We start from the raw sequence: 22768 nt of genomic DNA on the forward strand, positions 1-22768 counted from the left end.
AACTAATGGAGCAGAGGCCCCTTCCACACCCTCGGAGGAGCTCAGGCAATGTGTTCCCATGGCCGTGAGTTTTGTAAAATTCGCCCACGATTGGTTACATCTGCTGTCTCTTTCCACTCCCATGGTCCCTCCGTCAAGCTTCTCCTAAATTCAAATGGTGTTGGAATAGCCATGGGCATTTTGGTGAAGTTGAGATGGGGAGGCATTTAGTTTGGGTTTATGTATCCACAGTCAACTTTTGTATATAGTTAAAATATTGCTAGCCATCCTCATGTAGGAATGGCTTCCAGGAATATTCCTGCTTCCCATACCTAAATCTCAAAGCCTACTTAATCTACCGGTGACCCAAAGATGCAGGATCAAAGATCATATTATGATATGAATATGTCCGTAGCAGCTGGCACTAGAAACATGCAAGCAGTGGAGGAGAAACAGGGCTTGAAATATAGACATTCTATGATAGAGGTCAGGCAGTTAGTAAAATATTAGTAAATACAACTTAGTGAAGGTGATTCTTTAAAGAAGCTAAGCTAATCTAAATGTATGGGCTACCGACGATATGACTCTATCCAGGGACAGATCTTGGAGTTCCCAGGAGAGGGGTTGAATAGCTTTTTTCCTAAAACCACTTCTCTCAACCAGGCATTTCATCGGAACTGACCTGCACATGTTTTAAGGTTCTCTTAGATTTAAAGTACAGACTACTAGTATTCTGCTCTGCTGATGAAGGACAATATCACATGCTTTGGAAAACAAATAGACAGGTTCTTATCAAGGACACTGAAACACAGTGAAGTCTAACGACATTCCCAAAGTCCCAGGGTTGGTGAGTAATCAATCAAGAACTAGAAAGATATTCTGACTGCTTGTGATTTTTTCTCCACAGTTAAAATGAAGACATCCAAATAGGAACAATGGCAACCATTGTTATGAAAGGAAAAGCTAGGGAAGCTGCGTCCTAACATCATTGCTTCAATTCAGGCCAAGGCAGCATGGAGTAGAGGACAGAACAGGGGCTTTGGAGCCAGACTCTCTGGCTTTAGCCACTTACTGGCTGAGTAACCCTGAACAAGCTACTTAATCTTTCTACGTCTTGGTTTCCTTATAGTAAAATGTGGATAATACTAGAACCTATCTCATAGGGTTGTTGAGAGGAATAAATGAACGTCTATTCATTAAAAGTGCCTAGAGAAGCCCCCAATACACACAGTTAATGGTCAATAAACATAAGATATTATTTCCAAGGTGAGATAGCATCACAACCAGCTTATATGAAGTATAAGAAGTAGAAAAACATCTAACCCATATGAAGCACTTACTATGAGTCAGGTACTCTTCTAAGCACAATGTACACATCACTCAGTATTTCTAACCTGATGGCCTGTGTTCTTAACCATTGGGTCATATTTTCTTTTCAGGGTAAAGAGAGAAGATGGACAACAAGAATCTTCTTAGATTCTGAATCATTTCTAAGCTGATCTTGAGTACATATGAGAGAGCTATTACTCAGAGCTCCAAGAAGTAAACACTACCTCTGAGGGTGGTCCAAATAAATAACCACCCACCAGCAGTAGCTCCCTGCCATCACAGAGTAACTTTCATATTTGGAGACCAAAAGCTGGACTTAATGGATAAATCTGATAAACTTTATGATCCAGTTTCTTTTTTCTATACTCTGTTTACATACATTTGGTTGCTCCTTAGGAGGATTTTTGTTTGTTTTCTATTTTGTTTTGTTTTTTAATGAATAAGCACAATGAGGTGAAATATTCCTCAAAAATCTTTAGGAAATACATCAGTCGTCAGTATTAAAGCAGCTGTTAAGCAAGCTCTAATTAAAATCATAACTAATATTCATATATCTATTTATTTATAACATTTATTTGAGCTATCTGCTAAGAACTTTCAATGAATTATCTTATTAAATTCTTAACAAACCAATGAAGGAAATACTATTATCCTCTACTTTACAAATGAGGAAACTGAGGCTGAAAGAGATTAATTCACTTAACCAAGATTTTAAAACAAGTAAGTCATAGAAGTCAAAATTTGAACTTAATACTGAGTTCTGACTCAGAAAATTTCCTATCCTAATATCTTGTGCAGGATGGTGGGCATCTAAACTGGGGCTTTGCATGAAGAGGCCACTCAGGAAATGTTTATAGAATAAAATATTACTAACCATTTAATCTGTGAGAGATTAAACTACACCTCCTCTTCCCTTATAATAGAAGAGTTTCTCACATTAGGGCCTGAGGATACGCTATATGAATGGTTCCAAAGAAAAGTCAGGTTGTGGATGCTTAGAAACTACTTAGCCACCAGTAATGGGTTCCTAAGACACTACTTTATTTCAAGTGCTTCATTCAGTAATCCTGCAGTGTTGGAGTGTTCTACTAATAATAATCCACAGAACTTCTGCTCTACAGTTGTGCTTAGGAGAGGATCTATTTGCTCTGAGAACTATGACCGCCTTTATTACTTGTTAAGTCCTTAGTAAATCATTATAAGGTGCAATGTGGAACCATAAAAGTACATTCATATATGGATCAGTCACTGATCATCACTCAGCACCTACTAGGTGCCAGGCACTTTACATACACTATTTAATTTACTTCTTAGAACAAACTTATTACCCCCATTTTACTGAACAGGGACTTGAACAGTTGGATAATTTGTGAAAGGTTAAACTCAAGTCTGACAATTCCAAAGCCTGGCCTCTTTCCACCATCTCTAGAGTGAGAAACTAGAAGATGTTTCTGCTCCCAGCAGCTTCAAATCTAGGGCAACGAGAGGATCTTAAATAATTTGAAGTAAAGAAAAGTGGGGAGGTCACAGACCCTTGGAGGATATGAGTTCTCCTTCAGGGAAAAAAAAAAATGTGCATTTATACACAAACACACAAATTCTTATATACAGTTTCATGGGTTTACAGATCTCTTGTTTTGTAGACAAGAAAGGAAACATTGAGACCAAAAAAAAGGAGACAAAAATTTTTTTAAGCCAAATCATAAACATGTTCACAAACAGTTGAAATCGTTTGGAGGGAAAAAGAATTTATAAAATAAGCAGAGATGATTGGAGTAAAGGGGAAAAGGTCACAAAGGTCTGGTTTCAGAATATTGTATCCAGTTAAGTAATTCTTTAGTGTTTTGAAAGAAAAAAGAGACTTGATTGTTTCTTCAATCCACTCCACCACTACTAAGAATTCAATAGCTTGGCTAGATTTTTAAAATATGGATTATTTCATGACCACTAAGCAGCCTGTGGCAGAGAGAACAAGGGCAAATAGAGAAAGCAATCAAAGGTGGGGTTTAGCGGCAACTCCCAAAAACTTACATGGCTAAGGCCGAAATTGAAATTCCAGCCTTTATGTGAAGGGCACATGCAGAGGCCAGGGTCATCCAGCATCACGGTTCCCATTTCACCTCCATGAATACATGTCCCCTAGATATCCTACCACTTGCAAATTCATCTCAATTTACGCACAGAACAAACAGTGTTATAATTGCTACTCAGTTTCTACAAAACCAGACAGAGACAGACAGGCGCTGAGAGCAGATACAACTTTGCATATCTTGGATACATACAGACTTAAAAGATATTTAGAGCTTAAAATCCAATATTCTGGTGCAATTTTATTCTTTGTGGCATTAAATTCAGCGAGAGGAGGTGGCTAAGAAATACAGGGTTATTTGGCCCGAGAGGAAGGACATGACATCTCGCCTGTCCTGGAAGAACAGCACCCTCTGGAACCACTGGATGAACTGATATGCACAATCATACCAAGTAGGAACCAGATTTTAGCATGAAATTCAAACATTCCTAATTTTTAAATGCCAACATTAAAGTAAATAAACATCACCACTACAAATGTTTTCTCTCATGAAGCCATAAGAGAACAGGAGAATCCAAGTGCAGTAAGAAAACAAAGCTGGCTCTTGTCAATGAAAAGTATAATTGTCCCATTTATTTGGAAGTGAAATCTTTATTATGGAGAGTCAGATTTTTAAAAAATTCCATATCATAACCCCTTCAGTGAATTTCTCAACTCCTATTTTCATGAGGTTGTATTGTCATGAAGAGCTGAGAGTTCATTTGTCATTTTGCCTATCTCTTCAAAAATGCTGAATCCCCAGTGACTAAACTATATTTGACTTCAAAAAGAATACTATGTCCTGATAGCCGTATGTAATTCTAATCAAATCAAGTCACTGAGTTGTCCATGAATATAACATTTCGGTTAATTTTAATTATATATTAAATGTATATTAATTAAATAAATTAAAACACATAGTGGCCTGACTGTTGATGATGTTCAGTGATTTATGACAATAGAAAATAGTTAATTTTCACCTTTGTTGTCTAAATATCTTTGTATAAACAAAGTTTCTATACTTGAAAAGCCCCAAATTCATCAAGGAAAGCATCTTCTAAATCTTACTGCTGTAAGCTCGTTTTCCTGAACTGTTATTATACATAATAAGAGCCTTGATTTAACAGCTCCTATAATAACACATTATAAATTTTACATTGGATGTGTTTTTTTACCTAAACTCTTGTGATGGCAAAACCATTTTTCTCAAAGCTGATTGGTTGTGCAGGTCTACACCAGTGCTTAAATGTGACCTTGCTATTCCAAGCCTTCTGACAAGAAGGAGTCTTTTTATTTTAAGCCTTTTTGGTACTGAACATGACATCTACATGAAGAACTTTTGTTTTATTATTAAGAAATAAATGTCTTGCTCCTTGAGATCTCCCTGGCTTCAGAAATTTGTAGTCATTTCCACTTTAGACCATTAAGAATATATTTCAAAGACAGGCTAACAAAGTTCAGGTAAAAGTTATTTTTTATGTATTGGAGCTTCTAACTGGCATTGGGTGAGTATTAGAGATTGTCAACATAAATAATGCAGTGCCAAATAGTGAACTTAATTCAGAGATGTTGGTTGACCTCCTTGTGGCATTTTTGATGTTGGTTGAATAATCATTATTTGAAGGCTGATCTTCTGCAAACTTTAAACTCCTTGGTTTACTTGGCGTATTTGTTTTTCTTAGATGTTTTCTTCCAACGTACTTAGATATCATTTAATACTGTGCTTTTGTACATTCCCCGCAGAGCAGCCAAGTTTTGTCAACCTTGCACTAGAAGTATCTCAAAATACAGTGCCTGGGTCATTTTCTCTCTGATGTAGCTCAGCCTGCTCTTAAAGCAACAAGAGAGAAGGCTTGACTTTGAAGACCCTTTAAGGAGGGTATGAATGGATAAAGTAATTAACATGACATATGCTGCCTTAGAGCTGAAGTTTTGCTATTCGTTTCACTTATTTGTTTCATTTCTATAGTTGAGTTTTTTCTCATGCCAAATCTGTATTTTTCTTAAAGGCTTATGAAAATTTTGGTGAAAAAATGTTGCTGCTTCCGTGCAGGCATGGATCCTCTTTTCCTAAACTAAATAACTTGGTGAGTATTTTCATTCATTTTTCCTAGTACATACAGGTCACATTTCAAACTAAATATTGTCAGAAAAACACTTGAGATGATAAAACACTATTTAAATATGTCCGAAGAAACACAGAGCATCGAGTTCATGAATGGGACGGAAGAACTAAGAACTTAGTCATTGTACTCCACAGCAATCGTTATGAGAGTTATTTTCAGTACAAAAAAATAACTAATTGTAGACTTTCATCCAATTATGAACTTTTAGAGATGGAAGGAATCTTAAAAGTCATCCAACATGATATATTAATTTCATAAAGGATAAAATGAGTGGCATTTTATAGTTGCAAAATAAAAGACCGCATTACACCCTCCTACATAGGTGTGTAACATTAACAAGAATCTCAGTGATAGATACTATAGATATTTAATGGATGATTAAGCAAGGGAGAAATTAGATGTCCAAAAGTTCCCCAAAATCTTGGGCCATAATCTTAGAAAGTAGATTTAGAAAGGAAAGCATTCACCAATATTCTCTTTATTAGCTTTCTTGTGTTGTTGTAGCCTATAATAAACACACAAGTTTAGTTGTTTTTCTTAATTCTCTACAATATTATGATTCTGAAAATCTTTAATTAGTAGGAAAGGCGTTTACATATTACTGCTTCTTTTGTTTAGTTACCCTCTCCCAATTTCTCTGATATATGAAAGGTAATTGATTACACCTACAATTTAGGGAAGTGCTGAAATGTCCTTTAGTTATATTGCTCCTACAGGAAACAAGCGGAAGGAAGAGCGTTGGCTCAAATCACTGCTAGATGCATTTCATGCCCAGAAAAAGGAAGAAGGAACAAAAGAAATGAGCAACTACTGGTGTCTGTGTGCTGGTTACTATGCCAGGAATTGTGTTGTATCTGACATACCATGAAAATAAATCATTCTGCTTAAAATCTTTATTTTCCTCCATTGTAAATGCAAATAGAATGGAGTGTTCTTAAGGAATTACCCAAGTAAATACTTCAGAATAAACCTTGTCCAAAGATATAAATAAAAGCCTTAATTATACAAAGCTTGCATAATTAACTAGAGTGGGATAAATGAAACCCACGAAAACAATCTCCAAACTTTATATATGTCTTTAGTTTCAATATTTTCCTCTATATGTTTAATCAAAGTATCTAACAAAGAGATAAATTTATAAACAGATAAACAGTTTTCCTGTTTCTCTGACCAGCCCTTGAGCAGAAGTGATTTTTAAAAGAGATAAAATAATAATAATAACGATAATAATAAACAACAATAGAGGAAAGAAGAAAAGGATAGGATTTGGAATATTCCAGTTTAATTAGCCTCTATATAATGAAATGTCGTGTATAGCATCTTAGAAAGTAGCTCAAAGTACTGATTTTGGAGCGTGCTCTCACTGAAACTGAGATTATTCTGAATGGTGAATATAGTCAGACATTACTATGCCTTTCTAAATGAGCCTAGCAACCATCAGTATTCATATTTTTTGGTTAAACTCCTAATTTCTAATTTCCACATTCCAGTGCTATGCACCATCTTCCACCTTCTCAAGCACCAATGTTCTTTCTTTCTCTCACTCTCTCTGTATCTGATTTTTATCTTCACTTTTTAATCTGACTCTTTTCGCCACTTAGAACAGTACCAGGTAGGGGCCGGCCCGGTGGCGCAAGCAGTTGAGGGCACGCTCCACTGCGGCGGCCCAGGGTTCGCTGGTTCGGATCCCAGGCGCGCACCGACGCACTGCTTTGGCAGGCCATGCTGTGGCGGCATCCCATGTAAGGTGGAGGAAGATGGGCACGGATGTTAGCCCAGGGCCAGTCTTTCTCAGCAAAAAAAGAGGAGGATTGGCAGATGTTAGCACAGAGCCGATCTCCTCACAAAAAAAATAAAGAACAGTACCAGGTAATAACTATCCAATAGTTTCTTAATGTAAAATAAAAATGACAGCAGAGGCCCCATCACTGTCTATTTCTGTACGCTCCTTGACAAACAGGTGGGCCAGTGCCTAGATAAGTTCTGAGTGCCCTAAGCATAATTATTTCACAGTCCAAAATTAAATCCAGTTTTGTATTCCAGGTACCAAGTGGCAAAATGAAGATTCTCCTGGTCTTTCTAGGTCTGCTTGGTAATTCCATTGCTATGCCAGTGAGTACTAAAAAATTTTTTAGGACTTTTCTTTGTGTTCTATTGTTGCCTAGTTTGAAGACATTATTGGGCTTATTTCAATTGATGTTCTGAATTTGTCACTGATATTCTTTTCCTTCCAGATGCAAATACCCCGAATGCCTGGATTTAGCAGTAAAAGTGAGGAGGTATGTATGTTCAGTCTTTGGGGAGAAGTTTTCCGGAGCCCTGTCCTGAGAGTTCATAAAAAACGTATAATATTGGAAAACTTTCTGATATATAAAATTTCTTAGGAAAGAGGTAGAGGGAGGAAGATTTGAAAGACTTAAATTCTCAAATCAAGGCAAAGTAGTAATTTCCCCAGCGTAATCCTACCTATGTACTACAGTAGTCCTTTTCAAGGTAAATGTAAATTTCTGTTAAAGTATAGTTAATGTTGTCTTCTTTGGTAAGTTTCCAAGCTAGAAAAGGTAGGCATTTGTACCAAGGTTGTCAGAAGGTAGACACTTAGGCATATAAATATCTTTTACATGACTCATACCCAGGAACATTAGCCAAATTCAATACACATCAGAAAGGAGAATCATCTTTTCACAGAATTATCACATTCTCAAACCTTGAACTTCAAAAGAGTAGGCCAGGGCCGGCCCCGTGGCTTAGCGGTTAAGTGCGCGCGCTCCGCTACTGGCGGCGCGGGTTCGGATCCCGGGCGCGCACTGACGCACCTCTTCTCCGGCCATGCTGAGGCCGTGTCCCACATACAGCAACTAGAAGGATGTGCAGCTATGACATACAACTATCTACTGGGGCTTTGGGGGGGGGAAGTAAATAAATAAAATCTTAAAAAAAAAAAAAAGAGTAGGGTAGAACATTCAAAAACTTCAAAGTACACAAGATCTTTATTGTCTATTATTGTGTTGATTCTTCTCAAAATAAAATTCTGACTTAGTTAAAGTGCTATAGAAGTTTTTTCAATTTCATACTTCTTTAAATTCATTCATAACTACTAAAAGACATTATGGCTATTGTACTTTAAAAATAAGAAATTCAACTTGTTTTTTATGGTTTGTGGATTGATTGAATACCAAATTTTTACTTTGTGCCACATTAATGGATTCCTTTGGTCACAGATGATGCGGTATGGTCAATTCAACTTTATGCACACAGCACATGTAAGTTTCACTTTATATTATTTCTGATGATTTCTTGTTTATATACAGATAATTACATTATAAGATTTGTCTTAGCTAATAGATGCCAATAGCTATCCACATGTTTTAATTACAATATAATCATTATAAGAGTTTCAAGGGAGAAAAATCATTTATTCTGTCCCCTTACACTGAATTTTCTTCTCATTCATTATTATTGTTATTTCATGTAAATAAAAATTATTTGTTTTTTTATAAACATTCTTTATATCCAAGAGAAATTGGTTCTGGGAAAAGATTACACAAAACATACTGACAAATAACGAGAACAAAAATTAAGCATAGTAAATACTTGGGGGAGGGGGTAAATTTTATTTGGATTATCTTGAAAGATAATACAAAAATTATGAAATAAATTTTTCTCTTATTTAAATAAATTTACGTTATACTTACCACTATGTGCAATCCTTAGAACTAACTAATAATGAATCAAGTATCAGTTGGGTCTTTTGGCATAATTTTTCTGACAACATTGTGTGATAGTACAATAATGCTATATGTCACTTTTGACTTTTGTGATGTGATCGTGAGAACTATTTTGGGGGAAAAAATCAAGGACTTTATCAATTTTCTCTTAATCTTTTTCATTCAAGTCACTCTCTTTTAAAGCCTTTCACCCAAAATCATCATTATTGCCAATTTTCTCTTCTTCAACTATTGATTGGCCCAACTCTTTCAAACTCGCACTCTCGGTTTTAGTGACTTTGCCTGAGATTTGAAATTTTCACCAACTTAATTGTTATGAAACCCTGCATCTTAATGCAAGATTTGCAATTTCACCTTCTGTCGATCCACATGGCATTTACACTGTATTGTGTGTACATCATCCAAGAGACAGCAAGAGACTGATTAATGATGACTGAAGATAGACCAGTGTTAAACCAGAGAAGTTTGAATGGGAGCTGATGTTGTAAGCGGTCAATTCATAAGTTAGCATTTTCAGATTACACCTACTTTTGCTTCCCTGACAACCTTGTAACTATGGAGATTCTGATAATAAAAATGGAATTAATGAGGACTCACCTGTAATCAAGAAGCACGGGCACCATGTAGGGTGTTTACACACACAGAATTTTTGCTCTTGCTCTCTCTCTTTTTTGTCTTGTGTTTTTTTAACACCTCACTCCCTTTGTCTTTTTTTTTTTTTTTTTTTTCCTTTTTCTCCTCCTCGTCCAGCCTGTAACAAGTCACGGGAATTTTGAATTTGACATCAACTCCTCTGCAACTTGACTTGTACACTTCTTACCTGAGTCAGGGCTGCAGAATTAGAAAATCATCAGCCAAATTCTTAAACTGAAATTTCTCACTTAATTCAGAGTTTTTCTTTGTTTGTGTGGTTTTCTAGAAGACTGAAATTTATTTCTATAAGACAACATTTAAAGAAATGCTAGATATTGAAGCTAAAGATCTTGAAGCTTTCATTGCTGAGTTAAGTTCCATAGGATTTTTAAGATCCTGGGTTGAGTTTTGGAGACTGACACTAGAGGGTGGGGAGAGCCAGAATCTCAGCCCTCATGTGATTTTACTGCTGTTTGCTGCCCTCACAGATGGCACAGCTGGGACCCATGTATGGAAATGGCATGCAATTCCCTCAGCTCTTCCCACAGTACCAGATGCCCATGTGGCCTCAGCCACCACCCAACACAAGGCGTTGGAAGAAATCCTCATCTCCCTCAGGACAAAAACACCAGAGCAAGACTGATCCAGCCCCAGAGACCCAGAAACCCGACCAGCCTCAACCAGAAGAGTCACCACCAAAGCAGCATTTAAAGCAGCCTGCCGCAACTAAGCATGAAGAGGAAGCCCGGCCGCCTCCGGTGAGGATGCCCAGCAAAATTCCAAACCAGAGTCATAAATGGCCTCAGAGGGATTAGAAGTGCCATGCTACCGTCACATACACACGCACTTCCTCCACATCCTCAATATGGGTACCTCTATGTACGAAATAGAATCTTTAGTTTTGACACTTTCTTCCAAGGTGATGTTGTCATCACCTATCCAAAACTGCCTGATGACTCAATTCTTGCCTTGGTTTTATTAAAAATTACCCAAATACTGTTGCCTTAAAGAAGCTCCTTTTAAAATACAGAGGCAACATGGCATAGCAACAGGAGCACTAATGGAAGAGTCAGGGAACAAAGATTCAAGTTCTACTGCCAGCTCTTCTTAGTTGTATGATCTGGAGCAAGTCACTTTGCCTTTCTAGACTCCAGATTCCCTGTGAGTAAACAAAGTGATCTCTAAGTCCCTTCCAGATCTATGCCTTAATGATCTAAAATATTGCCCTGAAAGGTAACACTGCTTCTAGTATTTCAGGATGACATAAGTGTAGTCCTGACTTAAAGCAAAAAGATGTGCAAATGGTTTCCCAAGATCTCATCCAGTGTGGAGCTTCTAAAATACATCCTTTTAGTTGATTAACATTTATTATTAGACGCTATTATAGATGCAGAGAATACAAAAGTGAGTGAAAAGACACTCCTGGATTTGAATGCTGGCTTCCATCATTTACCAGCTATGAGATTTTGGGCAAGTGACTTAACGTCACTGCACCTCAAAATCTTAAGTGAAGCAGGAATAATAGGAGCACATATCTTCTACAGTACATGAGGATTAAATGACTTTACCAATAGAAAATGCTCAGCACAGCACCTAGAACTTAAGTGTTCAGTAATACTAATGCTTTTTAATATTCTTATTATTATCATCTCTGCCCTAAAAAAATCACAGTTTAATGCAAAGGGAGATGTAGACTCCAAGTTTCAAATAATTGTATTTAATAGGTTTGTTTCATTTTTCATTTATTCTTCTCACTTCACATCATCCTGATTCTTTCTTTCTCTCTAGGCATTCCCATCATTTGGCAATGGACTATTTCCCTATCAACAACCTCTGTGGCAAGTTCCACACGTGAGTTTTTTTTCTTTATGCTAGGAATGAAAAATAGTATTAGCATGTATATCTCAAACTAATATAAGTTCATACACTCTAAATGAAATGCCATATGCCAATCAGTAGAGAGTATGAAGCCAAGTCACCACATCAGTAATTATGTAGGATAAAAAGAATTTTTTAAATGAATTTTTAGTCAAGTTGGTGACATGAATGCAGTCTAAGTCACCAAACAACTACTAATAACTTAGTTAATGAATTGTTGTTAGAGGGTTGTGCTACTTCATTATTATTCCCCACTTCCCTAAAAGATTAGAGAACACACAGATTATCCTCATTCAATGTAATGAGGAAACTGGAACAAAATGGAGCTTGAAACTCATAAGATAAACTATGATTAGACTAAGATCTTTCGATCATATCTTATTATTTCCACCACAAATATTTGATTGTAAAGAATCATGCAAAAATAATATTTACAAGAATCCTTTAAAGTTTAAAATCATTAAAATAAAACATAATACAGTCATGCATGGCTTAGCGATGGGGACACATTCTGAGAAATGCATCGTTAGGCAATTTCATTGTTGTGTGAACATCATAGAGCATAGTTACACAAACCTAGATGGTACAGCCTGCTACACACCTAGGCTGTATGGTACTAATCCTATGGGACCGTGCAACAGGCAGTCCCTTGTTGACCAGAACGTCATCATTCAGCACATGACTGTATTGAAAAATTGCATCATAGGCATTAAAAATATGAATCGGAAAATAAGCTATTTGAACTAAAGAAAGATTAAAGACCAGTTGCTGTTAAACTAACAAAAACAAAAACAAGGAATATTTGATGACTCTGCATTCAGCTATGGCATTGGTTTTTCTTGTCTGCAACTCTATAACCAAGAAGGCTTCTTATCAACAAGGAACAATTCATTTCAAGAAGTAAGAGTTCCTCACCTTTATTTTCCCTTAAGAGCAACTTCCTTTTGCTGGCCATATTGAACTAACGAAACTAAGGCAGTACCAGGTGAAGATTTAAAAAGCCGATAAGCAGGGCCGGCCCCGTGGCTTAGCGGTTAAGTGCAAGTGCTCCGCTACTGGCGACCCAGGTTCTGATCCCCGGCACGCATTGACGCACCACTTGTCCAGCCATGCTGAGGCGGCATCCCACATACAGCAACTAGAAGGATGTGCAACTACAACATACAACTATCTACTGGGGCTTTGGGGAATAAAAGGAGGAGGATTGGCAATAGATGTTAGTTCAGGGCCGGTCTTACTCAGCAAAAAGTGGAGGATTGGCATGGGTGTTAGCTCAGGGCTGATCTTCCTCACACACACACACACAAAATAAATAAACTGTTCTTTAAAAAAAAAAAGCCGATAAGCATAATTCTCATGCTGAAGTAACTGTTAATCTCATCTACATAGAACATCTTGAAGGTCTGTGAGAGTTGAACTGCTTTTCTAAACCCTCCCCTGAGCAGAAACTCAGCCTCCAAGTTTGAGTAGGAAAATGATCCTTGGTCAAACAAAAATGTTATAGTAATAATCCAGGATGTTTGGATCCTAATAGCTCTCTCTCTCTCTCTCTCTTTCCCTCTCTGTGTCTATATGTGTGTTACAGATAACAGGGGGTGGGGGTAATTGCTAGGAGATGCAGCTATCCATGGTATTTTGAGTAGGATAATCTAGGATCCGGCTGAAGCTTTTGTGTTTTCCAGTATTCACTGATGGATTATAATTATAGTCATAATTATTAATAGCTAGATTGTTAGAGCTAATGACTCAGAAGCTAAAAGCTAACAGTTCTAACACCCAGTCACTGACTTGAACTATTTTAAGACCACCTTCAGTCTTACAAACAAATAGCAGCATAGAAAGTGTCTTTCTCTTGTGTTTACTGTGTTTTTCATCTTTCAGAGGCTACCACCAGGTTACGGACGTCCACCAGCCAGCAATGAAGAAGGCGGGGTAAGTAAAAGTAAAGCTACATTCTCCATTAGGAATTACAATCCGTTAGTCTCTGCTTTTTTTCATCCCTATCTAATAAAAAAGTTAATCCAACACATGAACCTGTAGCACCAGCACCCGTGATATAAGGGGAAAAAAAGTGAAACAAATCAAGCCGGAAACCTAAAATAAAATAAATGTGATACATCATTTCTCCTCTACATGTATTGAAATCGCTCTCTCTCTCTCGCTCTCAGAAGGCTAACCTAATAACCTTTGCTCCAGGCTGGTGCTGGACTCTAGACAGTGAGGGAGCAACTAGTAAACAGAGAAGGAAGTAAAAGTATCTTAGAATGTTATCCCTAGAAGGAAATTAAGTAATCATCTAATTTCTTCATTGTGCAAATAAATTGAAGCCCAGAGAAGATAAATTACTATTCAATTTCACCTACTGAGTTAGTGGATAAACTAGACCCAGAAACCAAGTCTTCTGACACCCTGTCCAATGGCTTTTTTACCACACCACACTAGGAGAAGAGCCAAATGCATGTCACAGAGTGGTCTACTGTTAAAATATTCTAGCATGTTGTCATCAAAAAAGTCACAGCACCCCACCCCTGGAGCTTACTTCCTTTTTGTCCCTAAATATGTGATATGTCCTCAGTGAAATGTGGAAACCTGATAGCTCTGGCGGGCAAGGTGGCAGAAGAGGATAAGGAGGGAGTTAAAATAATGACGTTGAAAATTACTGTGTCAGTAACGGCATAAGGTACTTTCAAAAATATCATTGTGAAATAATCCCAAATAAAAATGATTCAGATAATTGTATGCAATTTAGAAACTGGCACTTCAAATTTTCACAAACATAACATGAGAAAGTGAAGCAGAATGACCCAGACAGTCAGCATAGGCATTAAGATGTCTGTTTTCCACCTCCTGGGGACACTGCCTGATTTCCTGCATGATGTGGGAGACATCTCCTCACCCACTTGTCTTATCATCTCCATCCACAAATGGGGATAAAAATACTTTTTCTCAGGGCCGGCCCGGTGGCATAGTGGTTAAGTTCGTGCGCTCTGCTTCAGTGGCCTGGGGTTCACAGGTTCGGGGGATCCCAGGCATGGACCTACGCACTGCTTATCAAGCCATGCTGCGGCAGGCATCCTGCATATAAAGTAGAGGAAAATGGGCACGGGTGTTAGCCCAGGGGGGCCAATCTTCCTCAGCAAAAAGAGGAGGATTGGCAACAGATGTTAGTTCAGGGCTAATCTTCCTCACCAAAACAAAACAAAACAAAAACACTTTTTCTCTAGGTTGTATTTGTGTTAAAAGAAAAAGTAAATGACCTAAATGCCACACAAATGCCTAACAAACATACTAACAGAGCTCATGATGATTAAATCATTTATTAAACAAAAATTTATTAAGCACGTCCCACTGTGTTAGGTACAGAGAAAACAAAGATGAAAAGAATGTTTTCACTCAAAACTTCACAGGGGAGAATCAAGTGGGAGAATCTCAGGAAAATAGGCAACTGAAATTCAATGGGATAATTGTTATAGCAGAAGTCTGTCCTGCTGTGGTCGCCTGTGAGTAGAGCCTAATTCTGCCCATGGAAGTCAGGACAGAGAAGAGAGTGTCCAAGCTGAATCCTGAAGGATGGCTCAAATTTGCCAGGAGGAATAAACGTGTAGGTGAGGAGAAAGTTCAATATGAAGAAGCCATGTGCAGAGGCACAAAAGCAGAGAAAGAACGCAGTACTCAGAGAACTAGTTACAGTTGTGATTTTTTTAAATTTTTGTTTTGTTATGATAAGAACACGTAACATGAGATCTACCATCTTAACAAATTTTGAAGCGTACAATACAGCATTGTTGACCATAGGTACAGTATCGTACAATAGATCTCTAAAGCTTATTCATCTTGTTTAACTGAAACTTTATGCCCATTGATTAGTAACTCCCCATTTGCCACTCCTCCCAGCCACTGGCAATCACCATTCCACTCCTTGATTCTATGTGTTTGACTATTTTAGATACTTCATATAAATGGAATCATGCAGTATTTGTCTTTCTGTGACTGGCTTATTTCACTTAGCATAATGTCCTCGAGGTTCATCTATGTCAGCACATATTGCAGAGTTTCCTTCTTTTTTAAGGCTGAATAATATTCCATTGTATGTCTATACCACATTTTTCTTAGCCATTCATTTGTTGATGGACATTTAGGTTGTTTCCCTGTCTTGGCTGCTATGACTAGTGCTGCAAGTAGTAGTTGTGATATACAACTGCATAAAGTACAAGCCGGGGAGGAAATGAGGCTGGATGTAATAGTTATGGACCAGATGATTATTAAAAATTATTATTATTATTATCATCATTATATAATGTGTAACACTTGTTAGGTACTTACTAGGTACCAAGCACTGAACTTTACATATGTTATCTCATTTGATCCTCATGACAACCTATGAGGTAGATATTATTTTATTACCTCCATTGTACAAATGAATAGACTGAGGTTAGCCCAGAGTCATACTACTAATACCGGTGGAACAGGGATTTTAACCCATATTTATCTAGAGCCACACTCTTTAGCACCATGCTGTACTGTTTTATATGTTATGCTATGGGGTTTAGTTTATACTGTATGGTAAAGGCAGCTTTAAATAATATTTAAAAAGGAAAGTGACAGAACTTTCCCACACACCAACCCCCAACCTCCACTACTCTGATGGCCATGGAGAGGCAAGATTAGAGGAAAGAAAAATTATATCCAGAGTAACCAGTAAGAAAACTATTACAATAGTTCAGGGGTACTGTAGATAAAGGAGGAGGGGACAGGGATGAAAGTTTAGATTTTGTAGGATTTGATCACTAATTGTCTGAGGAAAACAAAGGAGAGAGCAGAAATTTGGGAAACTGCGTAAATAGCAGTGAATATTGGAGAAGGAGGTTTTGGGGGAAATGAGTCCAGTCTGGGTACATTCAGTTGGAGGTACTCATGAGATCTTTAGTGAAGCAGTCTTGCTCTCTCAACCTCAGGAGACAGTATCATGGGCTAGAGTTACAGCTTTGGGAGTCATAGGCATGGATCCGTACTAAAAGAATTGGCCTGCAATAGATTGCTCAAGGCAGGTGTGTAAAATGAGAACACAAGCATGAGGAGGACAGAGAATAGAATCCTTAAAAAAAAGACAACTCTGTCACTGGCTTATTTCACTTAGCATAATGTCCTCAAGGTTCATCTATGTTGGCACATATTGCAGAGTTTCCTCTGCAAATCTCTCCACATTTTAGAATCCAGACCCAGGAAGAGAAAGCTGAGAAGTAATGGTCAGAAAGTTAGAGTACCAGAAGAGAGAATCAAAAGGGAGTAGGGTCATGGAAACCAAGGAGGAATTAAATTTCAAGAAATAAAGCAAAACCAGTGATGTTAAAAGAAGCATGTGGTTAGTAAGATTTCCCTACCACATAAAAATTGCTAGCAGCACCATGGTGGGAAATGAGTAATTATCAATTTCCATCTTCTTCTCTACAGAATCCTTACTTTGGATATTTTGGATATCACGGATTTGGGGGTCGTCCTCCTTATTATTCAGAAGAGATGTTTGAACAAGATTTTGAAAAACCCAAAGAAGAAGATCCTCCTAAAGCAGAGAGTCCAGCCACCGAACCCTCATCTAATTCAACAGTTCCTGAGAGTAATTCTACCCAACCAAATGCAGCCAATCCCAAAGGGAGTCAGGGTGGGAATGACACCAGCCCAACAGGAAACAGTGGCCATGGGCCAAACACTGGGAGCAACCCTACAATTCAAAATGGGGTCATCCCACCCCCTATAGTTAATAATTCAGGCCAGGGAGTACCAAGACGTCAAATCCCATGGAGACCAAGTCAGCCAAATATTCATGGAAATTATCCAAATCCTAACATCCGAAATTTTCCTGCAAGAAGACAATGGCGTCCCACTGGTACTGCCATGGGCAACAGACAGAATGGGCCTTTTTACCGAAATCAACAAGTCCAAAGGGGTCCTCGGTGGAACTCTGTTGCTTTGGAAGGCAAACAATCAGTTCGCCCAGGAAATCCAATTTATCACAAAGGTTACATTTCCACTACAAGAGGCAATTCTCCCAGTCATGCAGGAAATCCAGCAAATTTCAGAAGAAAGCCTCAGGAGCCAACTAAACCCCCGATGGGAACCAATGTTCCTCTGGCCCCAAAACATGATACTGTTGGCCAAAACGATAATGTCCAAAATCCAAGAGAGAAACCACCAAGTCAAAAAGAAACAACAGTCATTCCTACAAGAGATCCAACTGACCCCTGGAGAAACTCTCAAGATTATGGAACTAACAAACCAGACTATAAACTGCCTCACTCTGAAGGTAACACACTAGTCCCAAATTTTAATTCTATTGATCAACGTGAAAACTCTTATTACCCAAGAGGAGATTCCAGAAGAGCCCCAAATTCTGATGGACAAACCCAAAGCCAGAATTTTCCCAAAGGGATTATTTTAGAGCCAAGAAGAATCCCATATGAATCAGAAACTAATCAGCCAGAATTAAAGCACAGTACATATCAGCCTGTATACACTCAGGAAACCCCTTTCCCTGCAGGAGAACATTTTCCTGCTGAAAGAAATACTTGGAATCACCAAGAAATCTCTCCACATTTTAAGGAAGATCCTGGGAGGCAGGAAGAACACTTACCTCACCCTTCCCTTGGCTCTAGAGGAGGTGTTTACTACCCTGACTATTACCCCTATGATCCCAGGGAAAACTCACCATACCTTAGAGGCAATGCATGGGATGAGAGAAATGATCCTCCCAATAATATGGGGCAACCTGAAAATCCACTGTACCCCACGAATATTCCAGACCCAAAAGAGACAATCCTTTATAATGAAGAGGACCCAATTGATCCAACTGGAGATGAACAATTCCCAGGACAAAGTAGATGGGGTGTGGAAGAGTCGAGCTTTAAAGAAGGCCCAACAGTTAGGCACTACGAGGGGGAGCAATCTACCTCAAATCAACCAAAAGAATACTTTCCCTATTACTTAGATAATCCAGTGAAACCCAGGGAGGATTTTCCTTATGGTGATTTTTACCCCTGGAGCCCAGATGAGAATTTCCTACCATATGATACAACTCCCACTGTATCACCACCTGTGGAGAGCACGGGCTATTATATCAATGATGTTATTGGACAAGAAGAAAGCACTCCATTTCCTTCTTGGAACTCCTGGGACCACAGGATTCAAGCCCAAGGGCAGAAAGAAAGAAGGCCATATTTTAACAGAAATTTCTGGGATCAGCCAACAAATTTACACAAAGCCCCTGCTAGCCCACCATACCAGATAGAGAACCAGCCCTATCCTAACTCCCCAGCTGGGCTTCAGAAAAATCCAACATGGCATGAAGATGAGAATTTGGATTATGGCATGCAAACTACTAGGTTAAATTCACCAGAGGGAGAACGTGTGGCTTTCCCAGACTTAATTCTTCAGAGTTACCCAGCAGGTCAAAAAGAAGCACATTTATTTCACCTAAGCCAGAGGGGAACTTGCTGTGCTGCTGGCTCCACAGGGACTAAGGACAATCCACTTCCTCTACAAGATTACACTCCATCCTTTGGTCTTGCACCAGTGGAGAACGAAGACACCAGCCATCTCTATGCAGAAGATAGTCACACTATGCATGCAAGAGATAGCATCTCCCCAACAAGCATGCCCCCTGGCCAAGGAAACAGCTCAGAGAAAAGACTGCCTGGAGAAAGTGAAAACCCAAGTCCTTTTAGAGATGATGTGTCCCCTCTGAGGAGGAACACACCATGTTCTATAAAGAATCAACTGGGCCAAAGGGGAATTATGCCCGTTCCTGAAGCCAGTTCCTTTCAATCAAAGAACACACCTTGTCTCAAAAGTGATCTTGGAGGAGATGGGAACAATGTTTTGGAGCAAATATTTGAAGACAACCAGCTTAACGAAAGAACTGTTGACCTTACTCCTGAGCAGCTTGTTATTGATACACCTGATGAAGGCCCCAAGCCAGAAGGAATCCAAAGTGAAGTGCAAGCAAATGAGAGTGAAAGGCTACATCAAAGGCCACCTAGCATCCTACAGTTACCATGCTTTGGCTCCAATTTAGCAAAGTATCACTCCGCCAGCACTGGAACTCCATCTAGCATTGGAAGGCCAGGCCCATTTGATGGGGATCCAATTATGCCTACTGAAATTCCTAATTCATTGGCTGGGTTAGCTACTGGGGCAGAGTTTCAGAGTATAAATGTAGACCCACTTAATGCAGAGGAACACACTCCATTTGATTACATTCAAATAGGGACTGATCCACAGGACCAGGTGCAAGACTGCCTACTTCTTCAGGCCTAGGGGTTATCTCAACCAAGCATTCTTTGGAGAAGGAAATACCTGATATTCTACACCTGATATTCTACAGAGGTTCCCAAAGTTTTTTCCCCAAGATTTGATTCAATATCTGACCCCCTTGGTGATCCTTAAGTTTTTCCCCATTCCAGCAACAGGAGTAGTGGCCCAGGTGATGCTGATGAGGTTGGGCCTCTGGGAGCTGCTAGATCCAGTGCTGTCACTGATTAGCACAGACCTAAAAACAAAGCAGGAAGGCCATGACCACTGCTGCCTTGAAACTTGGAAGCCACCTGTCTGGGTTAGTTCCCCTTTGCTTGCTGATTCTTCCATTTTCTCTCAGTTCCATACTTGCAAAATTGTCTGGTTTTGCAAGATAGAAAGGCAGATGAACTTTCCATTTTATGTATGGAGATCTATTCATCAGAATAATCCTGATGCATTGTACATTTTTTTCTTGTGTCGGTCTTTGTCAGTTTTTTTCCTAGCTAGTATTCTCCTTTGGCATTTTTTTCTTTCACTACCTCTCTCTTTTCCTTTATCTTTTCCTTTCTTTCTTCCTTCTTTCTCTCTCAACCATTCTATATTTAGCTTTCAATCTTTTCTTCTCCATCTTTCTCTCTCTCTATCACTTCTTACACACTAAGCTGTCTTTAACCATCATTAGTCTTTACATCTACCTTCTCCATTATGGCTTCCTCCCTTCCCACCTTTCTGTTCTGTCTCCTAATGTATCACCTGTCAATCAATCCCTTTCTTCTCTGACTCCTTTCTTCCCTTCCATTTATCTTTTTCCCTGTGACACCATTTTTATATTTTAAGACTGCATGTCTCTCTCCCTTTTTGTGTCTACTCTCTAAATTCTATCCTTCTATCCTAATTTCTTTCTTGACCCAGCCTAACCATACTGTAGAATATATTTCAGAAATAGTAGGCATTGATACCTACTTTTGTTTTTTAAATTTCTTATGGCCTTTACCAGGTAGACACAGCTCAACCAGAGGAACATATTCAAGGAGAAGTATGGGGGAAGACAGGCTAGTTACCCAGAACCAGCAGCCTAGGGACAAGGCTTAGGAAGGGAGGGAGGAAGGGAAGGACTGCTACTCTGTAACTGAGTATCCAGATATAAAGAGCAGGACTTGCCATACCCCATCACCAACTTGTCATCTGCAGGATCTGGACAGTACATTTTGGGAAACACTGTCCTAGTCAAATAAGAGAAACACTCAATGGTTAGTTTTCTTAAATAAGTACAGTATAAGTGATTCTACTGGTATATGCTACTACTAACAAAAAGACTTATTCTTCATGTCCTGGTAGAATTATTTGCAGACATACTTTCTTCATATCTTGCTTAAATAGTGTAAATTATTTTGTAAAGTAGATATTTCTATATTGCCTTGCTTAAAATATATCTAGGTGTTTTGTTTTGTTTTTATCAATGGGCTTTTGGCCTGCTGTCTGTATATTCATTCCTAAAGAGAAAGAATTCTCAGAATACCTAGAAAGTTACCTTCTAACTCTAAGGAGTTTCTTAGGAGAAAATTTCCTGGGACAGATTTCATAAGAAGATCTCAGAAATTTTGGAAAATATAATGCTGAAAACTTCCTGAGGAAAGGAATCTTGTCCTTTGAGTCTCCTAAAGCTCCTGGTACAATGTCTTGCACATAGTAGATACTCAATAAATATTTATTGATTGACTAATTTTAAAACAGCTTTTAAAGCTCCCATGAAAATACCACAGTGTGCTTTTCCTGCAGGTAAAGCCTCTGGGACGCTGAATGAGCCACCACACTCTGTAGCTTCACATATTCAGCAACATTTGCATCGTGGAATCCCAGGCTGACAAGGGATCTTAGAGGTAGATTATCTAGGCCATCCACTAGTTGCTTAAATCCACCACCATCAGTTTTATATTTTAATCACACATTGAAAAATCATTAACTTATTCTGTATAAAACTGTCTCCTAAGAATTATCCTCTTGAAATAAAACTACATTGTTATGTTTCACTACTTTTTTTACAAATGATTTTTAATCTAGGTATGAATACTTTCATTGTAAAATACGCATTCACTTCAATATTTCGCGAAAATGTATGGATCATGTATTTGTTCTGGCAGATATGTTGACACATCTTCATCTATGAGGCATCGCCGCTTAATTTATGATCTGATGATAAATTACATTGCATAATGCAATGTAAAATGTAAAAGTACAGTGGTACAAAAACATCTATTGAATTTGAGAATATAGACTGAAAAAAAAGAAGTGAAAATGTCCCTGTAGAAAATGACTCTTCATCTCATCACCATCGGTATCTTTCTGCAAACCTGGATACCAGGCCTGAGTTCCTTGTAGTAAAAAAATTATTCTGTGTGACCCTGCTAAGGTTTATAAAGCTTTTAATGTCAGCTCTAAGATTAAGGTGCACACAGTGGGGATGGCGTGCTCTGACAGTGGTTCCCTCTTGTCTCTACACCCCTATCCCACCACCAGGGCCCCATTTCTACAGTGAGTTCCTACATCTGGTGGCCATCATATGCTGATTCCAAAATGTCTGGATATATCCTGGTGATATCTTTAATTGATAAAGTAAATAAAGTTGATAAAAATAATACCTGAGGATGACAAACACAGGACATAATTCAGCAGGGCTAACACGCATGCCTTCTAAGCTTTTCTCTCTCACAGCCTATAACAGATTTCTCTAGAGGAGA

At 38.4% G+C, this 22768-nt stretch overlaps 1 protein-coding gene across 1 annotated transcript; it reads left to right on the forward strand.

Annotated features, from left to right (window-relative positions):
* The first annotated feature begins 5409 nt into the window (after positions 1-5409).
* On the forward strand, positions 5410-20051 carry ENAM (enamelin). Its single transcript, XM_058546429.1, has 8 exons — positions 5410-5463; positions 7546-7614; positions 7737-7781; positions 8724-8765; positions 10352-10621; positions 11652-11714; positions 13623-13673; positions 17193-20051. Exons 1-8 carry the CDS (start codon positions 5410-5412, stop codon positions 20049-20051), a joined length of 3453 nt encoding a protein of 1150 aa, XP_058402412.1.
* The last annotated feature ends 2717 nt before the right edge of the window (positions 20052-22768 follow it).

The sequence above is a fragment of the Diceros bicornis genome, chromosome 8 (genome assembly GCF_020826845.1).
Source record: "Diceros bicornis minor isolate mBicDic1 chromosome 8, mDicBic1.mat.cur, whole genome shotgun sequence".
In the NCBI taxonomy this organism is placed as follows: domain Eukaryota; kingdom Metazoa; phylum Chordata; class Mammalia; order Perissodactyla; family Rhinocerotidae; genus Diceros; species Diceros bicornis.